This window comes from Cynoglossus semilaevis, chromosome 8 (genome assembly GCF_000523025.1).
Source record: "Cynoglossus semilaevis isolate Cse_v1.0 chromosome 8, Cse_v1.0, whole genome shotgun sequence".
NCBI lineage: Eukaryota > Metazoa > Chordata > Actinopteri > Pleuronectiformes > Cynoglossidae > Cynoglossus > Cynoglossus semilaevis.
The window spans coordinates 18,086,500-18,103,459 of NC_024314.1; the positions used below are offsets into that span (position 1 = coordinate 18,086,500).

Below are 16,960 nucleotides of genomic sequence, written 5' to 3' on the forward strand. Positions count from 1 at the left end.
TATATATATATATATGTATATACATATACATATACATATATATATATATATATACCACCCTCAAAGTCTAACTAACTAAGATATCTTCAGATATTCATTATTGGAGTTTGTGATTGACTTTTTAGAGCAGAAAACGATGCAACAAAGAGCCAATAATCCAGGGATAGTTTGGACCAGATCCAGCGTCTGGTTCAGGCATGTGACCACGGGCTCCTTCTCCTGGGCTCCGGGTTCTGACCTTGTTAACCTCGGTGCATGGGGTAGAAAGTGGGACATGAAAAATGACTATTGAACCAGGCTAAAGTGATTTTTAGTTGGAGCTGCTGTGAGTATTTTTGTTGGAGGGGGACGGCTTCCACTGAAGGACTGAACTCGTCCTCCGGGACCGGAACGTTCCAGCAGAAGCACAACTGAACTTGTGAGCTTTGTGCCCTTGTTGCTGTAACCTTCTGCACGGCTCCTCCTCACCTTCGCCTTCTTCCCACCGATATAAGGCTGCGTCCGTGATATTGACAAGTCGATGCTTCGCAAATGATTCCAATTCCACCCAATCCAAAGCTTCTGGGCTCTATCAAGTTTCCTGGCACCGCCTCTGAAGATCCAGTGAACTCTGAGCTCTGGTGAAGGTCTTTATCTGGTAACTGGGGTTTTTTGTTTCTAAGAAATCATTACCATAATTCTCTAACAAAGACCATTAGTTTATATAAAAAAAAATAATAATAAAAGAGCCAAGAGTCAAATAATCTTATGAAGACCAGATGTGATTTGGTGAGTATTCATGAGAATCTGAAAAATCGTCTTGTTTCCAAAACACAGCCTCTCAAGGCAGAACCAGCCGAGTTAAACGGACAACTGCAACGCTGCTAAGTGTTATTCAGTGTGTTGTCTGTAAGCAGCTGTAACTGGATCCAGCTTGGATTGTTGTGCATCGGTTTGAGTTTTTCTAAACTCAAGGAAGCTGTTAGCATCACCTGCAGAGGTTTGGTCGCTCTGCCTACGGCTCTGTCCATAAAGGGACCTCATAAATCAGACTCCTATGACATCAGTAGCTGCAGTGGCGTTTTACGGTCCTCCGGGGGGCAGCACATTATTTCCACATCCTGTATCAAACACACTGACGTTCGCTCCGCCGACTCGTCTCATGATGAAAAACAGTGTCACAGCACAGAGAACATCTTTGATGCCACAGGACATGCGTGAGGCCTCGTGACTTCATGTTCGTCTGTATTTTGAGTCGATGCTCGAGGCTAGCGTCCTACATTCACTGTACATTTTCCTTAATTGAAAAAGTTTAAGTTCAGCTAGTAAGTCTAATAATTAGCTCAAAGCTAGGCTCAAGTGAATGCAGAACTAAACTAAAATAACAGAGTTGGACCGAGAAGCTTATTCTGAATACATAACGAGCTACAGTTAGCAAAAGTTCCCTAAAGCTGAAAACTAACTGAAAAGCTAGTAATTATAAAATAAGCTGAAATCGTTTTAAAAGCTGACATTTTTAAACAAAAGTTCCACCCAGACACAAGAAGTAGAAAAAACACAGGCCTATATTTAGCAAATCTGCAAATTAGCAAAAAAGAACGCAGCTTACGGTTAGCAAATAAAATGCTAAAGTGAACAAAATGAGTCAAATTTAACCTTGGAAAAATATTCTAGAGAGCGTCATCAAGTACCACACTTGGCCCCAGAGCCAGAGTTTGAACACGACTGGAGGCAACATAAGGCGGTGTTGCCACATAAGTGTTATAAATGCACGTGCATACTGCGCAAAAGCAAAACGAGATTTTTTTTTTTTTTTTTTTTTTTGCCCAGAGCCCCGACCATGGTTTCCTGGAACAATGCAGCTGATGAGAGTCTCTCCAAGGAAAATAAGGCTCTGACATCATGGGTTCTTAAAGCACACAGCTGAGCCAACACTCTTCTGCTATAATCAAACCTCAGTGAATTTCCACTGTCGACTCAAATTGAGAAATAGGGGAGAATCTCCTCAACACTTTTTTCCCCCTCCTTCACGGGCTTTGATGCGAACGCTCATTTTTCCCCGAGGCTCACGCTGCACTTGCTGTTCTCCTGTGTCCACTTCCACCTTACACCTGGCTCTGTTTTGGCAGGAACGACAAAAAAAAGAAAAGAAAAAAATGACACGAGGCTACTTGTTTATTAGTCTGCATCATGACGTCCCTGCCCAGAGCACGGACCCCCGGCTCCCCCCGGGATATGACAGTGTGTGGGCTGTCCAAGCGGAGGACGCCGCAGCTTTGACGACAGCGAGGAGCATAAGTTAAAACCCAGCAGAGTGAAATCCTGCGTGTCCTACTGGAAAGAAAACCCAAAAACGGTCGAAGACTGATGAAGCCCCGCAACCACTTTCCTGTAAAACAACCAGTAGAATAAGTAGTAAAATTGGTGAGTGTGTTGTAAGACAGACCACAAGGTCATTGAAAAGACAATTGTGTGCTTAAGATGAGGAGTTGAAGAGTGTGCAAAGATTGGGTTTCAGGGCCCTGTCCAGAATCCGTGTCCTCAGATGCACCGTGGTTCTGAGTGCAGGCAGATCAATGAGGGAAAGGGAACGAGGTTGTTTCCAGAACCATTCTGGTTCTTGAGGTTATGCAAACAAGCTTTTTATGTTGCACGTCACCGTGTAAAACCAAACTTCGGACATTCGAGGGGCCCCTCCATATTTTCCACGTTCTGCGTCCGCAGAGAGTCACTACGCATTCCCGCATGAGCGTATGCGGCCGCAGCAGAGGCTGCATGGAATTCTCGGCAGGATTAGCAAAAGTCAGATGTTAGTTTGGACCACAGGGTGGCGTCACGGTTATTAGTGTTGTCTCGCAAAAACAATACCGGTCGGCTGTGCAATGGGTCGAACGAATTCTTAACGGCCCACATCAAGGCTGGTCCTGACTGTGGGTCACATCCTCAGCCAGGTCGGTCATGACAGCAGGGTTGGTATTAGTCTGTGGCCATAGGTTCACGGATGTAGTGAAGACGATGTGGAGCTGGTTGTGGTGAGGAGGATGAGGTGGAATCGAACCACAAACCTTCTGGATTGTAGCTGAAAATAGCCCGATAACGGTGAAAATTTCAGGATCGAAGTGAAAAAAGATCAACTACTGCGAATCCGATCCGATAGCTAAGCCCAAATGCTCAACTTAACTTTGCGTGACTTTTGCCGTAGACAGGGAAACTATCGCTACAGCAACGGCAGATCGTGGCATGCTGGAGGAGAAAAGAAGGAATCGGATTGATATCGGTTTAGGCAGATACTCCGAGTTACAGTATTGTTATCGTTATTAGACATAAAGAAGTTGTATCAGGCCGTCCTTAGCATTTGTCATTTTACACGTTAAGGTGGAGTTGCACGTAGTTGTAGATCGTGGACAGCAAACGGATGTCGCAAAAACAAAAAACGTAAATTTTTCAGTAAGAAAAAACGATGACGATTTGAGATTTCTTCGCGACGATGATGGATTTTTCAGTAAGAAAAAACGATGACAATGATTTGAGATTTCTTCGCGACGATGATGCTACACCTGATAGGGATTGAAAAATTCACAGTCGGACGCCACGCCAAACGCTAATTTCACATAATCCCATGACACATGATCCAAATGTTAGCGCAACGTCATAACTAAACGAAACCTGTAGCGTCTGTTGGACGATCCAGAAACTTCTGTTTATGTTCAAACTCACTCTGGTCAGATGCTGATGAGGCTAATCCCTAATCCCTAATCTGCATCTTCTCCTGGGACTGTGAGGAACGAACCAGACTAGGATTTGATTCACCGTCCTGGTGTGTTCAACCCTAGCGACCGCTCTCTTCTGTGTGGCCTGTCTGCGATTTGTAATAATTAAAATTGTTTGATAGCGCACATCCTTATTCACTTTGATAATTGCCTTATTTGTTATGGCTTGGCCGCCGTGCCGCCACCCAGGCTTCTCTCTCACAGAATATCTCAGATTTATTTGAACTCCCCTTTTTTGCAAGCTTGCAGAGGTTGCAATTGAACCATTATGGGGTGAGATAATTGATTCTGTATTAGTCATCAGGAGGGATGAAATAACATCCAGGATGGCCGGAATGACCGGGAAACTGCCAACCTCCTCCGCGTTCTTACACATTTCGCAGAGCGTCGGCCAGACGGACAGACGAAGGATTTTTTTTTTTTTTTTCAGACTTTGCCGGACGTCCCGGTGCGCTGACAGTGAGCGAGGGTCTCCGAGCTGTCACCGCGAGACATCCTCTAAAGAGCTGAACGTGCAGCTGGAGCGGGCCTCGGGGAGAACCACGCCCCGTTCTGTTTGCTTTGGCAAACCTCAGCGCCTCTTAGGAAGTATTACTGTGTTATTCAGCACAGCCAGCAGCTCACTCTATTTCATCCTGCTCCCTACGCAGAGCTTCGGTCTGAGTTACTGCTTTATCCTCGGCCAAAAAAAGCCTTAAAAGATTTGTACATTTTGATGTCGATACGTCCTGGTCCAGAAAAGCCATAAAGTTTATCAGTTGGATAACGGAGCTCGTAAAGATGGTATTTTCCTCCAGTGGTGGCAGATTAATGGTGTCACTCACGTTGTCTTTTTGTCATCATTGACATTTTTACAAAATATTTCACAGTTTCTTCTGCATCTAAGGTCACGTGAGCAACAGAAAACTACAAGTTACAGCCATGTTTTTTTTCCTTCAATTCAAACAATCTCCACTGAAATAAGAAAAATGTAACGTTAGATATAGTTACAGCTAGAAAAACAAATGCAAAATGCCACATTTCTGCCAATATAAAGCCAGAATATTTAGAGTATACAGCAGTGGTAATCAACTAGTGGCCCACGGGCCAAATTTGGCCCACCAAACCATTCAATCCGGCCCAATACTGGATTCCAAAATTGCGAGTATCAAAGAGCAAATAACGTGGGATCTCCGCTATTACAGATAACTCTCAGTAAACCCCACGATTTATGATTTTTACTTCATTTTATTTGAGTGTCCGCCCCTAAGGTGTCTGTCCAGGAACATTCTGGCCCCTCGATAAATACAGTTGTTGACCCCTGGTATACAGTTTAGCTGAAAAACATCGATAAATTTTGCAGATATAAATTGCCACAAAATTAGCTAAAAACACCAGGAAAAAACAAAAAACTGAATCAATAATTTTGCAGATACAAATCTCCACAAAATTAGCTAAAAACACCAGGAATCATTCCAAGAGGTAGGAAGAAAAATAGCTGCTTCATAATCCTTCAGAGAAAAAAAAATCAAATCTAAGAAGAAATGTTCCTAATAATGACCAAAGTCATGACCAAGGTAAGAAAACTAGGGTAAAGGTAACCCAAAGAAAGCTTAACATGAGCTAATGGTTAGCTTCTGAAACCCTGACTCGACTCCTGGGAGCTGTTTGAAAGATAATCCTGTTTGGCTTCTTCAGTGATGGAAATACACACTCCTGCCGATGTGTTATGGCGGTGGTGGACCGTATGTGCGTTGGAAAGAAATCTCCAGGCATTTGTGTGACGTTGACAAGTGGTTTATTGTTTATTCAGCATGAATGGTGAACAATCTGTCATTTTTTAAAATCTTTCTACAGAAGGCAATCAAGCACCACAAATAACAGCGCTTTGATCAAACAGTTTCTTGGACAGCGAGCGTCAGAAAATTACGTTTTCTTAAATCACCCCCCCCCACACACACACACACACATACACACAGAGTCGTGAACGTCTCACACATTACCATGTCTCTGCTCTCCATATATTACGCACAAATGACAGGAGAACAAAAATACTTGGACTCTGTTGTCAAAAAACCTTCTCCCCTTGTAATTCCACATTCGTCGTGGGACTTTCCTCACGGCTCGCTTTACATGTTTTTATGACATAAGCTGTATTTCAGGTACCAGGGACGTGTGTTGTACCTGCAGTGCAGTTCAGACAGGGATACATGGCAATGACTGTGATGTGATGAACAGGTCGCAGGGTTCAGTTCATGACTCCCTAATGTTGAATTGGGTTCTTTGGTTTGTACCGTACTTTCAACCAACAATCATTTACTTTTCAGTCTCTAGATGATTTAAAAAACAGTTGTAGAATAACTACAGATAAAAACACTGTATTTATATTTAGCTTTTGGCTTGACTTTTTTTGATCAGAGGCATGAGCCAAAATAGGCTAAAAATTACAAGACACTCAAAGTCTAATTATAAATAGCATTAAAAGATACTGTACGTGTCATTTGCTAAGCTAAGCTGAAGCTGATGTTGCACAAGCGAAACTTAGCTTGAATAAGCCGCAAAGCTTGGAATCAAATTGTTGTTTGTTTTATGTTGTCTTTGTGGCCTAGCTTGGCCAAGATCGCTATACGTTTTTTTAAATTTAGGAGTACGGAGGATTTTACGCTAAGAAATGCAAAGCTTAGCCAAACCTAAATGAGCTAACTCTCCTCAGCTAGGAGTTCTGCCTTTTGCAAAGCTGTGCTAAAGTAAGCTTAGCCGAACTTGGTAACTACTAGCTTTAGCCTTATGCTGCTTTCCAGTAAACCTTTAATTCAGATATATTAACATACAGCAGTGTGAGTTCTTTCACACAGTTAAGATGTGTTAGCAGAAGCTAACTGAAACTAAGTGAATGGAGCAGTTATGAGAACAAAGTGTGACAATAAAGATTGTTGAGTTTTGAGAAGCATGTCATTGTTTTAATTAGACAGATATTAGCGTAGGATGGACTGTCTTAAATTTTCATTAAAAAAATTGGCAGTTTATGGCCAGTTGGAAAAGCTAAATTTTCATTAAAAGAATTGGCAGTTTATGGCCAGTTGGAAAATTTATTCCAAACCATGTGTCAGGATTACTACTTTTGGGTTTGCTTGCTAACAGGAAAACGATAAAAAGTTGCTTTTTTATTAGATTAATTTTTAGCTAATTTTACGCCACAAACTGAAGCTAATTTTTGGCTTGTGGGCAAAAAAGTGATGATTCCACTGATCAGCAAATCTTTCATTATGTAATTTAAATTTGTTTTTACTGTGACTTCTGTCCTGCATTTAGGGGGCGATCATCATACAAATAATTAAAAAAAAACATTCACAGTATTCCATCAAGTATTTTGGTATCAGGGGATTGACGGTATATTGATAACTTACAAAAATAATTTTTTTTTGTTTTTTTTTTTGGACAATGATTTGTTTTTCCTTCCTATTTCTTCAAACTCTCACTGCATTCACAGATTTTCACACAGATACATTTTCTCGATTACACTACAACCTTGTTATAGGAGCGTACAAATAAAAACACTATTAAAACGTTGGCCTCTAGGCTGTGCAAAAGGGAAGACCTCCATTGTAAAGCTGTCCGTCCGTCCGTCCGTCCGTCCGTCTGTCCATCCGCCTCCCGCGAGTAACAAACTACAAAATAGCACCATTATACAGTGAATAGGATTCTTAATACAGTTTCTTCTTATATGAAACCATCATGTACAATGAATGATGAATAGCAATGCATAGGTTAACATAAATGGGAGCAGGATTTGATTATACACAGGCAGAGGAGGCGGAGCTAGACAGAGACCGCGATGCCGAGCGCGATTTGTGCGATCCAAACGACGACCGTGTGTTCCGTATGGAGGCCAAAAAAAACAACTGTTGGTCCGAGGACTTTCTTGGAACTTGAATTTGGTGTGTGTGTGTGTGTGTGTGCATGTGTTTGTTTGTTTGTGTGTGTGTGTGTGTGCTTGACCTTTGCCCACAGTTACACAACTTTCAGTGGAACTGGGTGCCTGTTCTGTATGCGTGCCGTGTCTCGTCATATCCCAGAGGGACATGTTGTTCTGCTTTGTACTGTAATGTATTTTTAAACGTAGAGATTTTCTCCAGTGGACTCTGCAGTGGATTTTTTTTTGGTGACAACGTGCTAAATAAAGCAGCTCTATGCCTTCTTTATCTAAAAAAAGAAAACATCACAGGCCAAAGCACATAAAATTCCGATTCAGAAGCATCTCTTTAGTTCAGCGCGTGTGCAAGGAAGATTTGATCCGAGTGTCTTTAGTGTCCGTTCACTAAACTTCACCGCTGACTCGTGCCAAAACCTTTGACCCCACTTTGAGTAAATGTTGGTTATCAGGAAACTAAGCTGTTGACAGAAACCAGATCTGGTCACAGTGGTGACATGTGGTGAAACAGTTGTGAACACTGTGCTGGTGATGCCAACTGCACTTTGAATCCTCTCAGTGACCCACGTCTGCACCACCTGCACCAGAATCGCACTAAATCCAGAGAAAAAAACAAAACAAACAAACAACAAAAACAAAACAAATAGTTTGTGTACCTCTGGTACCTTCATTTTCTGATAAGTGCTGGATTTGTTTTGATACAAATGTTCAGATTGTGGAGTTTTAGATTTGTCTCGAATTATTTTTTTTTACAAATTTTATCCCGCAGTGATTCACACAAATGAAGTGTTTCTTTTTGAGAGAAAGCTAAAAATATCTCAAACGAAATGAAGAGCCGTGTGTTGCACTAATGAAGCCAACCTCTGTTAAAAATACTCTTAAAAAGGTAAAATGACCAGACTGTAACCTGCTGAATCCACTCTCCCAGGAGGTTTTTTAATATTTTTTTTTTTTTAACTCTGGGACTACCGGGAAACGCTCATATTCAGCCCGCTGCTCTCTGATTGGCTCAAGCCCCCCCGATCCGTTCCCACCTTTCCTGAAGCCAAGGGAAGCTGCGGCTCACACATGGGAGAGGTGTGATAAGCTCTGGTTTGTGTCTCAGCAGCTAAAACTATTCTGTTACATCGTGATAACAAAGAATTCCTTTCGGTATGGAATCGTGCAGTGTATAAAGATCCCTCGCCTACGTTTGAACACCGCCCTCTATCGTAAAGAAGAGCCTTTTCCGATCATTGTTAGCATCTTCTGGGTTTTTTTGTTTCGTTTACAGTGAACCGTTCCACAGGGATACCAGGTAAGGCCACTCCCTTCACTCCACCCCAGTCACTGGGCATTTGTCCATTTGCACCTTTCCTACATTCTGTAATTTCTGCCCCCGCTGTTGCCTCGACTGGAGTTTTTCTGATGCACTTCCTGCGAGGAGAGAAAAAAAAACAAAGCAAAGCTGTTAGAAAAACACGGGAAAAATAAGGCCATCTTTAGACAAAGACTTTTACAAAGTACGGTTTGTGACGATGTAGTTACTTACAAAGTACGGTTTGTGACGATGTAGAGACGTCTTTACTCAGAGGACGACAAAGTGAAACTGAAAGTACGACACCTGAGCGGTCTACTGTCGTAGCGACCCATACATGGATGTAGGTCCAGCGATGCTTTAAAAACATCAGCTATGTATCAGATATTGAAGCCAATCTCATTTGGCAAAGCTCTGATTGGTTCGAAAAAACCGATATGGTACAAATCCCGTTTGTGCCGCTGCAGTGTGAACAAAGTCTCGTTATGAACGTCCTGCTGTGAGTGAGATCAACGCTGCAGTGGGCCACACCACAGCCCATAAACCAGACCAATTGGGTTAATGACATGTTAGACCACTGCATGCAATGACACAGCACGCACGACAGCGAGCACGCGCCATCTTTACGACTTCGCATGCGTCATTCCGTTGTGGTGAGACGCCAGGATTTCAGCACATAATGTAGAGCACTGTCTGCTGAGCCAGAGTGCCACTGGGCCTCCACAAAAACCACTTAGTTCCTCCTCTCACTAATGGTTTTATTTTTTAAAGAGAAGAAGGTGAAGGGAAAAAAACAAAACAAAAAAAATAAAAACAAACAAACTGCACAGTCAAGTTCTTAAAAGGTTCACTCTCCCTCTCGCTGGTTGGGAATTGGAGGATGACTCTGCATTCAGAGATCAGAGCATCGCTGTTTGGCCAAGAGATTAGGGGTTTAAAGAAATAAATCCTGTGCTGGGTTTAAAACACACCGAAAATGTCAACGCGGGGATCATGTAGTTGACGAGGGTTTACAACCGTAAAGCCACAGCACCAGCGCAGCAACAGTATCATCTGGATACATACCTTAAAGGACGAGTGACTATGTCCAGGTAAAGGTCTCTGTGGGGGGAAATTCAGGACAGTTAGCTACAGAGAGTGTACTGTTACCACTACTGACAACTGTATAACGTGGTCTAGAGTGATCGGCTGTTGATACCAATCACATGTCTGGATTCTGACTGATACCTAATGCTAATGCTAAATATTAGCAATCAACTCTTTTTACCATAAACTAATTCTTAACAGTAAACATTTAGTTTTGCTAAATATTAGCAATCAACTCTTTTTTTTTTGCACCTCTCCTCCTGGGAATCAGCCTCAGAGGTCTCTCTTACCGCGACTTCGGCACGACGATGTCATAGTCTAGCACCTGTTATCAAGCCACTCTGCTTCTCAAGCTAGCGTGTAGCTAGCTAGCGTATAGAACGTTGGCATGAAAAAGTTTAGGAACCCCTGTGTTAGAGGAACAGTAGGTGGATGGAAAGTGGAATTATGGGATGCACAATGTGCATCATTCTGCAAACTCTGTTCAAGTACGTTAAAATGATCAAAGTTACACGTTAATTTTGTTAGCTTTAATCATAAGATATTTGAATTATGTTATAACTTAATTGCAATTGAATGATCAAAGTTACACATTAATTTTGTTAGCTTTAATCATAAGAAATTTGAATTATGTTATAACTTAATTGCAATTGTTGCAATAAAATTTGTCCAAAAAACCATTTGGTAACTCTTAGCTTAGTAAACTTAGCGATTAATCGTGAGGTAGCTATCGACCATCACAGATTGGTCTCCAAGAAATATTCTGATTGAAATTATTCAACTTATTACTGTATGGATGTCCTAAAGTCACGATCAGTAATGAAACAGAAATGCTAAACTGCAGTCGCACATGTCGTTATGGGAAGAGAAGGTATTGTTTGTGGGTTCAACAACCTACCGCAGCGAGACAGACGACTTCACTGGCTTGTTGACACAGTGTTGATAATTAATGGAAGAAGTGATGAACTGAGTGTAGAATCATCCCTAACATTTGATGTCAGGACGAGGCCTCACCAAGGAGGAGCACTTAGAGAGGACGCTGTGATATAAGATGCTGGATGTGCTCAATAATTTAGAACAGTCTGAGGAGGATGTTATGAAAGCTGTCTTCTTGTTGAAATTTTACACTTAATGGACAGAGATGTGAGTGGTATCAAACTTTCCCCGACCCAAGAGAGGTTCAGCGCTGGCCCTCACCTTCTTGTTTTTTGTCTTTTCTGGCTGCTGCGCTGTCCTGCGCTCCTGGCCTTTGTCCGCCTTGTGCCCTGGGGTGCTGACCTTTGGTGCTCTGGGGAGGTCCGTGTGGCGCTGTGCGCGCACAGAACGAGCTGCTTTGCCAGTCTTGGCTGGCGCGCAGTACATCTCCAGGCGCCGCAGCTCACAGCTTTGGAAGCAGCACTCGTCCACGATGCCACGAGACCGCCGTGAGTTAGGGCCATAGCCTGTTGGTTTGCCTTTTGGAGAGAGGAAACAGGAGGAGAAGGAAAGTTTAGGGGGGCGGTGGTGATCTTCTACAAACTGCTTAGGAACTGCAGTAGTGACTGAGCTAACGACTGATCTACTACAGTTCACCATATTACTGTTACTACCGTGACACCAGCCTCGTCAGAAAAACTAGGTTTGTAGGTTACATTTCTACAGAAGCTTGTTTAGCATTTAGCTAAAGTCAATAATGTTTCTATATTGAATGGCAGCTTGTATGGAAGCTAACATGCCAATCTGGGCTACAGTATTTGATGAGTAATGTATGTACAGTACTTGAAGTGCAACCTAAACTTTATATGTTGATAAAACTTTGGCAGCAGTACACAAAATAAATAAACACCTGCTAGCATATGCAATTATGTAATGCAGCCTTTATCTACACAACGTGGAAAAAAACATTAATAATAATAATAATATAACGTTTACTTTGGGCTACATAGATCTTAATCTCTGTAGTTTACATTGGGCTACATAGATCTTAATCTCTGTATCTACACATGACAGATGTTTATCCAGTTAGCACGTTTGCTAACTGAACAAGTTGGCAAACCATTTGGGAGCATTTGACCCTAATGCTACTATATCGACGTAGGCTACATGACCTCCTATGTCACCCTACGCCTTAGAAATCAAACCATACAAAGATGGAGTTTTTGGACAAATGGGTGAAACATTCAATAAAACGTCTGGTCCGTCCTTTCACATTAGCCCAGGCCTAGACAGGAACGGACCCTACGGGCCCAGTTCAGAAAGATGTCAAGTAGGTTCCTGTGGCTATGGGGCCAAACATACTTGTAATAAAAGGGTGATAATGGCAAGGATATGGGTCTGAGTCCAGTGACACATAAACAGCTTTAATGACACTGATTTTTTTTTCTTTTTCATATAAAATTTATTGTGTATCATTTTGCACACTGCGGACCATATTCTGGCAGCTGTGTCTGCTATTAAAGAGAGGCTGTCAAAGTCACCCGAACAGAATGTAAAGCAACACCGTTCTGGCGCAGGTACTTCTCCCACAGATTCACAGGAAGGACAAACCATGGGCCCTATGGGCCTCATCAGTCTGCAGAACAGCTAGGAACTCCCTCAGGCCACATTCCTGTCAGCTATGCGTCAATGTTCATTCATATTTTCATTTGGCAGGAGCGGGAACAACCTGAACACTTAGGACAGAGGTATGATAAACATTTGATGCCAAGGAATGTCTACATCATTAAGGCCCGGGGTCCAAGCAGACTGGGTCACAGCGGGATTCTTTTTGGTCTGTCGCAGTCTGAATCATGCGCCGGTGTCACATTTGGCTTTTTGATTCAATGACAACACCAACAACAGCTTCACACTGTGTTGGTGGCCTTTTGACAAAGTCACCTACAGGAATACAGTCCTGATGGGCTTCTCTCTGTTACCAAATGGAATAATAATAATTTAATATGGCATTTACAAGGAGGAAATGCCTTTCCCTCTTCGAGTTAATGGCTCTTGGCTCAGCGTCCTGCCAGGGCTGACAAAGTGCGTTAACTTCTGCACTCTGTCTGCCTTGTCCTGACGAGGCTTTTTTGGATACAGTGAAGCTTTCATTCAGAAACTGAAGCATCCTCCGCCACGGAACAGGGGACAATAAAGAGGCTTTTATGGTGCACATCAACTGATCCTAAAATACACTACGCAACTGCATTATTCATGGAACAGGGAAAGTGGTCCTCGGAAGATATTAGCGCTTTCGATACGACGGGGTCAAAGAGAATATCAACATATCTAAAAAAAATATATATTTCCTTTTTAAGACCTGTTTCCCATTCATATCCAATAAAGCCTTGCAAACAAATGTATACCATTATTCTGAAAATAGCCTACAGGCTAGCAGCACAGACAGCTGTCGGAGGAGGAAAATCAGCCGGTGAAATGTAGGGTAATCAGATCAAGCATGTTCAAGGAAGACACGCATATGCAGTAATGGCTTTGATTGCATGGATCACTGCTCTAATCCCTGGTGAACCACCAGGTTATTTCCTCAGATTGTTGATAAACACATGGGGATATTCAGTTTTGCTATTTCAAATGGGGATATTTGGGAAAAAGGACACAGAGATTATTCGTCAACTGACGAAGCCCAATGACGATGGAAGGGTTTCAGTTCAGATTAAAAAACATGTGTCAGCATTTCAGCCGTCGTTAAGACGGTACAGCTGTGTCCGGTTGGCTTTAATACCAGTGATTCATGTCGGGTTGAAAATGAAGGTTTCGTAGATTGACGGTGGATATCGATGGACCCAGATCTCCATCCAGGACACTGGCCGTAGTATTAGTCATCCAATAATACAGTGCAATCATCCATGACTGGATATTCCATCGGGGGGTGCAGGAGAGCTGGATTTCAGTCCTATTCTAATTGTTGGGGTTTACCCCGGACATTGCCGGTAGTACTTGTAGTTACGTTTGACTTGGATTAGTAATCTCAAGTCCTAGTCCCAATTGTTAGCCTAAAGAATGCTTTAAAAGTGAAAATGAGTTAGCGATGACGCTCAGACTGCAAAAAAATCTTTGAACAACAACATGTAAAAAAAAAGGTAGGTCAAAACTTAGGTCAAGGCTGCAGCATCCATACAGAACTAAAGAAGCAGCCGCTCCGAGCCTCATGAATAAAATCAAATAAGTGTCAAATTATAAGAACAGCTGCAGAATCTTTTTTTTTAGTTTTTTAGTTTTGCATGTCAGAGATTGTTTCATGTCTGGATCGGGTTCATACCTCTTGTGGTTTTTAGAAGCCAGCCACTCAAAAACTACCAAGTACTAATGAATGTTTTCTGCTCACTGGGCTCAAGAGGGAGTAATGAGCCAGTATTAATTTTGCATTCTTACGTGGGGTGACCCAGAGTTGATATTCAGACTTTATGTGAAGTATATTTGAGCTTTGTTAAAGAATCAGGACGGACATGCTCGGTTGATCGCCTCTTCTTCAGTAATGACACCTGCACAGCTGAGGTCTTTTATGAGACCTGGGAAGACTTCCCAGGTTCACAGGGGTAGCTTTTTTTCGTACAGTTGTCTTGCTGCACAAGTGGTTTGAACATTTTGTCTCTTAATACGATCTGGCATATTTTCCTTTTTCCATGGCTCTTCCTTGCATTTGAAATAAATTGTATCTGCCCTGAATCCAAAGTGAGTACAGCTGCTGTCCACCCAAAGCGAACGGGCAGGCGATACTCCGAATCCTCTCCTGAGAGGTTGGTACTATAACGTTTATGGAGTCCCAGTAAAGTACGTCTTTAAATGGTTTATATTAGATGTTAATCAGTCATCAGATTTATATCCAAGGCACATAGAAATGCAATGAAGGAAATCTACGGTGGATGACTGAATTCTCCAGGAATGTCGTGGAGAATTTTATCTGACAATGTAATCGTACCTGCTCCACGAGAACTACCCGGCTAGCTGGATGTTTTTATTGATCTGACTAATGATTACTGTCTGAGAGCCAATAAGATTTTAGAAACAGATTTCCTGAGCACCTGTTCACTCATGACTAAGTAACAGAAGCCACATGTCCAACGTGACCTCAATGACTTCATACCTCTGTAACGTGTCAAATCACTGAGAGTATTAGTACGATCATTTTACTCACTGCGTGATCACATGCAGCAGAATGGATGTGTATAATGGCACCCATTCATTCCTTAACTACATGAATTCATTAGCACAATGAGATACGTATCCTCTGCATACTGCACTTGACGTCTCTTTTAAGTCGATCCACACACCACACAGAACGTGGTGATGAGCACCGTCTGCGACTTCTTGTCGTCACATTGTTCTGAGAACATGATCATCATTTTCCACAAAAAACAAGAACTTTTTGGCAGCTTCAACACTTGAGGTCTGGCCAGACTGGAACAGTTCTTTACTTGTCCATGTAAAAGGCCCACAAGAACTCAAAGACCACTAGCGAGCTAGCACTGACTTCCTAAAACACGTGTTACAACAATTCATCCTCGTAAAAGCCCAATGCGATCGGCAGAAACCATCCATTTTTCGCAGCAGCCGCGGATTATCATCCCTCACAAATTATGTTTGCTTCTCTGACGTGCCTATGTTTTTTTGACCAACCATTCCTCCCCACTAACCTGTCCACCCATTAGCTCACATTGCGCCACCTACTCGCGCTCCTTGCCAGGTTGACTTTGTGCCAAGCGCTTGACATTTCAATGGCTTTGTTCTTAGCTTGCCTGTTTCGATTCTGGTCATGTTTCGGACTCATGCGAGTTTCCTTGGAGGGGGCTCTTGCCTTAGGTGACCCTACGTATTTTGCATGTCTGCCAAGATTTTACTTCTTGTGTTTCTGTTTTTTTTATACGTACAGTGTCTTTACTGTTAGATATGTTTCCAGAGTTATGGATCAGTTTCCTGAAAGCCTGTGACACCTCTGAGGAATGACCCACAGGGGGCAGGAGGGGGGCAGAGGGGGCCGGCTGGGTTTCTCCATTCTGTGGTGGTACAGAATGCATCTGCGTTTTACTGCCTGATCATGGGTCAATAAAAAAGAGCCCGTGAAGTTCGCTTCCTGCAAAGTGTCAGGCAGTTTACTGCTGGTCAGGGAGCAGCAGAGCTGCTTAAGCTCTGGAAACTGCCTTTTTATCACTGGGACCACAAAGAGTTTATGGCACGAACAAAGTGTTCCTTACATTAATGTGTTGTCACATTAAAACCGTGTCCAAATGTATTCCGCCAGAGATTTAAAGCACTTTTCACTGCATCATCAGTATAAAAGAGATTAAAGTTGGTTATTTTTGGCAAGAGGTTTTCTGAGTGGTAAAAAAAAAGAATGTTGTTTCACCACAATGATCATGACATTTAATCGCACATTCCACAGTTCCCCATTTTTGGCACAATAGTAACACACACTCCAGCACAGTAGGTGTCAGTATTGCGCCTTAAGTTTTTATTGCCAGTCTCGAAGAACAGGAGACGGACAGGACGGACTGAGCGATAGAACTGCACTGCGTTTCAGGCCTCAATGTAAAACGTGTTTTGAGCACAGACACCAGCGCTAACGCTACAGCGCTAACGCTACAGCGCTAACGTTACTACACACCGCACGGTAGACTAGTTCATGTTGTTCAGAGCCGCGTTACAATTTACAGTCCTAACTCACCACATGTCTCCTCACATACCAACAAGAGCGAAACGTTCACCATGTTTTCAAATTTCCCATGAGACACCTCTCGGTTCCAGCGGGCACACATTCAGCAGACGTAATTAATCTTGAGTTGTGAAAAGGACGTGATGACACAGGAAGTCTTTCTTCAAATCTCAGGATCCCTGTGTCGTGTTCAGGTCGAGAACTAGGTACAGAATTACAAGAACCAGGGAGGAGGTGAAGCAGGGCTGGAGGGGGAGCCGTGGTTGTGGTGATGTGTGTGTGTGCGGGTGAGG

At 42.6% G+C, this 16,960-nt stretch overlaps 1 protein-coding gene across 1 annotated transcript in view; it reads right to left on the minus strand.

Annotated features, from left to right (window-relative positions):
• Nucleotides 1-8,924: 8,924 nt before the first annotated feature.
• Nucleotides 8,925-16,960, minus strand: part of igf1 (insulin-like growth factor 1) — a 15,266-nt gene continuing 7,230 nt past the window's right edge. The window contains 3 exon segments of the mRNA NM_001294198.1: nucleotides 8,925-9,075; nucleotides 10,022-10,057; nucleotides 11,240-11,496. Of these exon segments, the coding sequence (NP_001281127.1) occupies nucleotides 9,016-9,075; nucleotides 10,022-10,057; nucleotides 11,240-11,496 (353 nt within the window). The 3' untranslated portion in view covers nucleotides 8,925-9,015.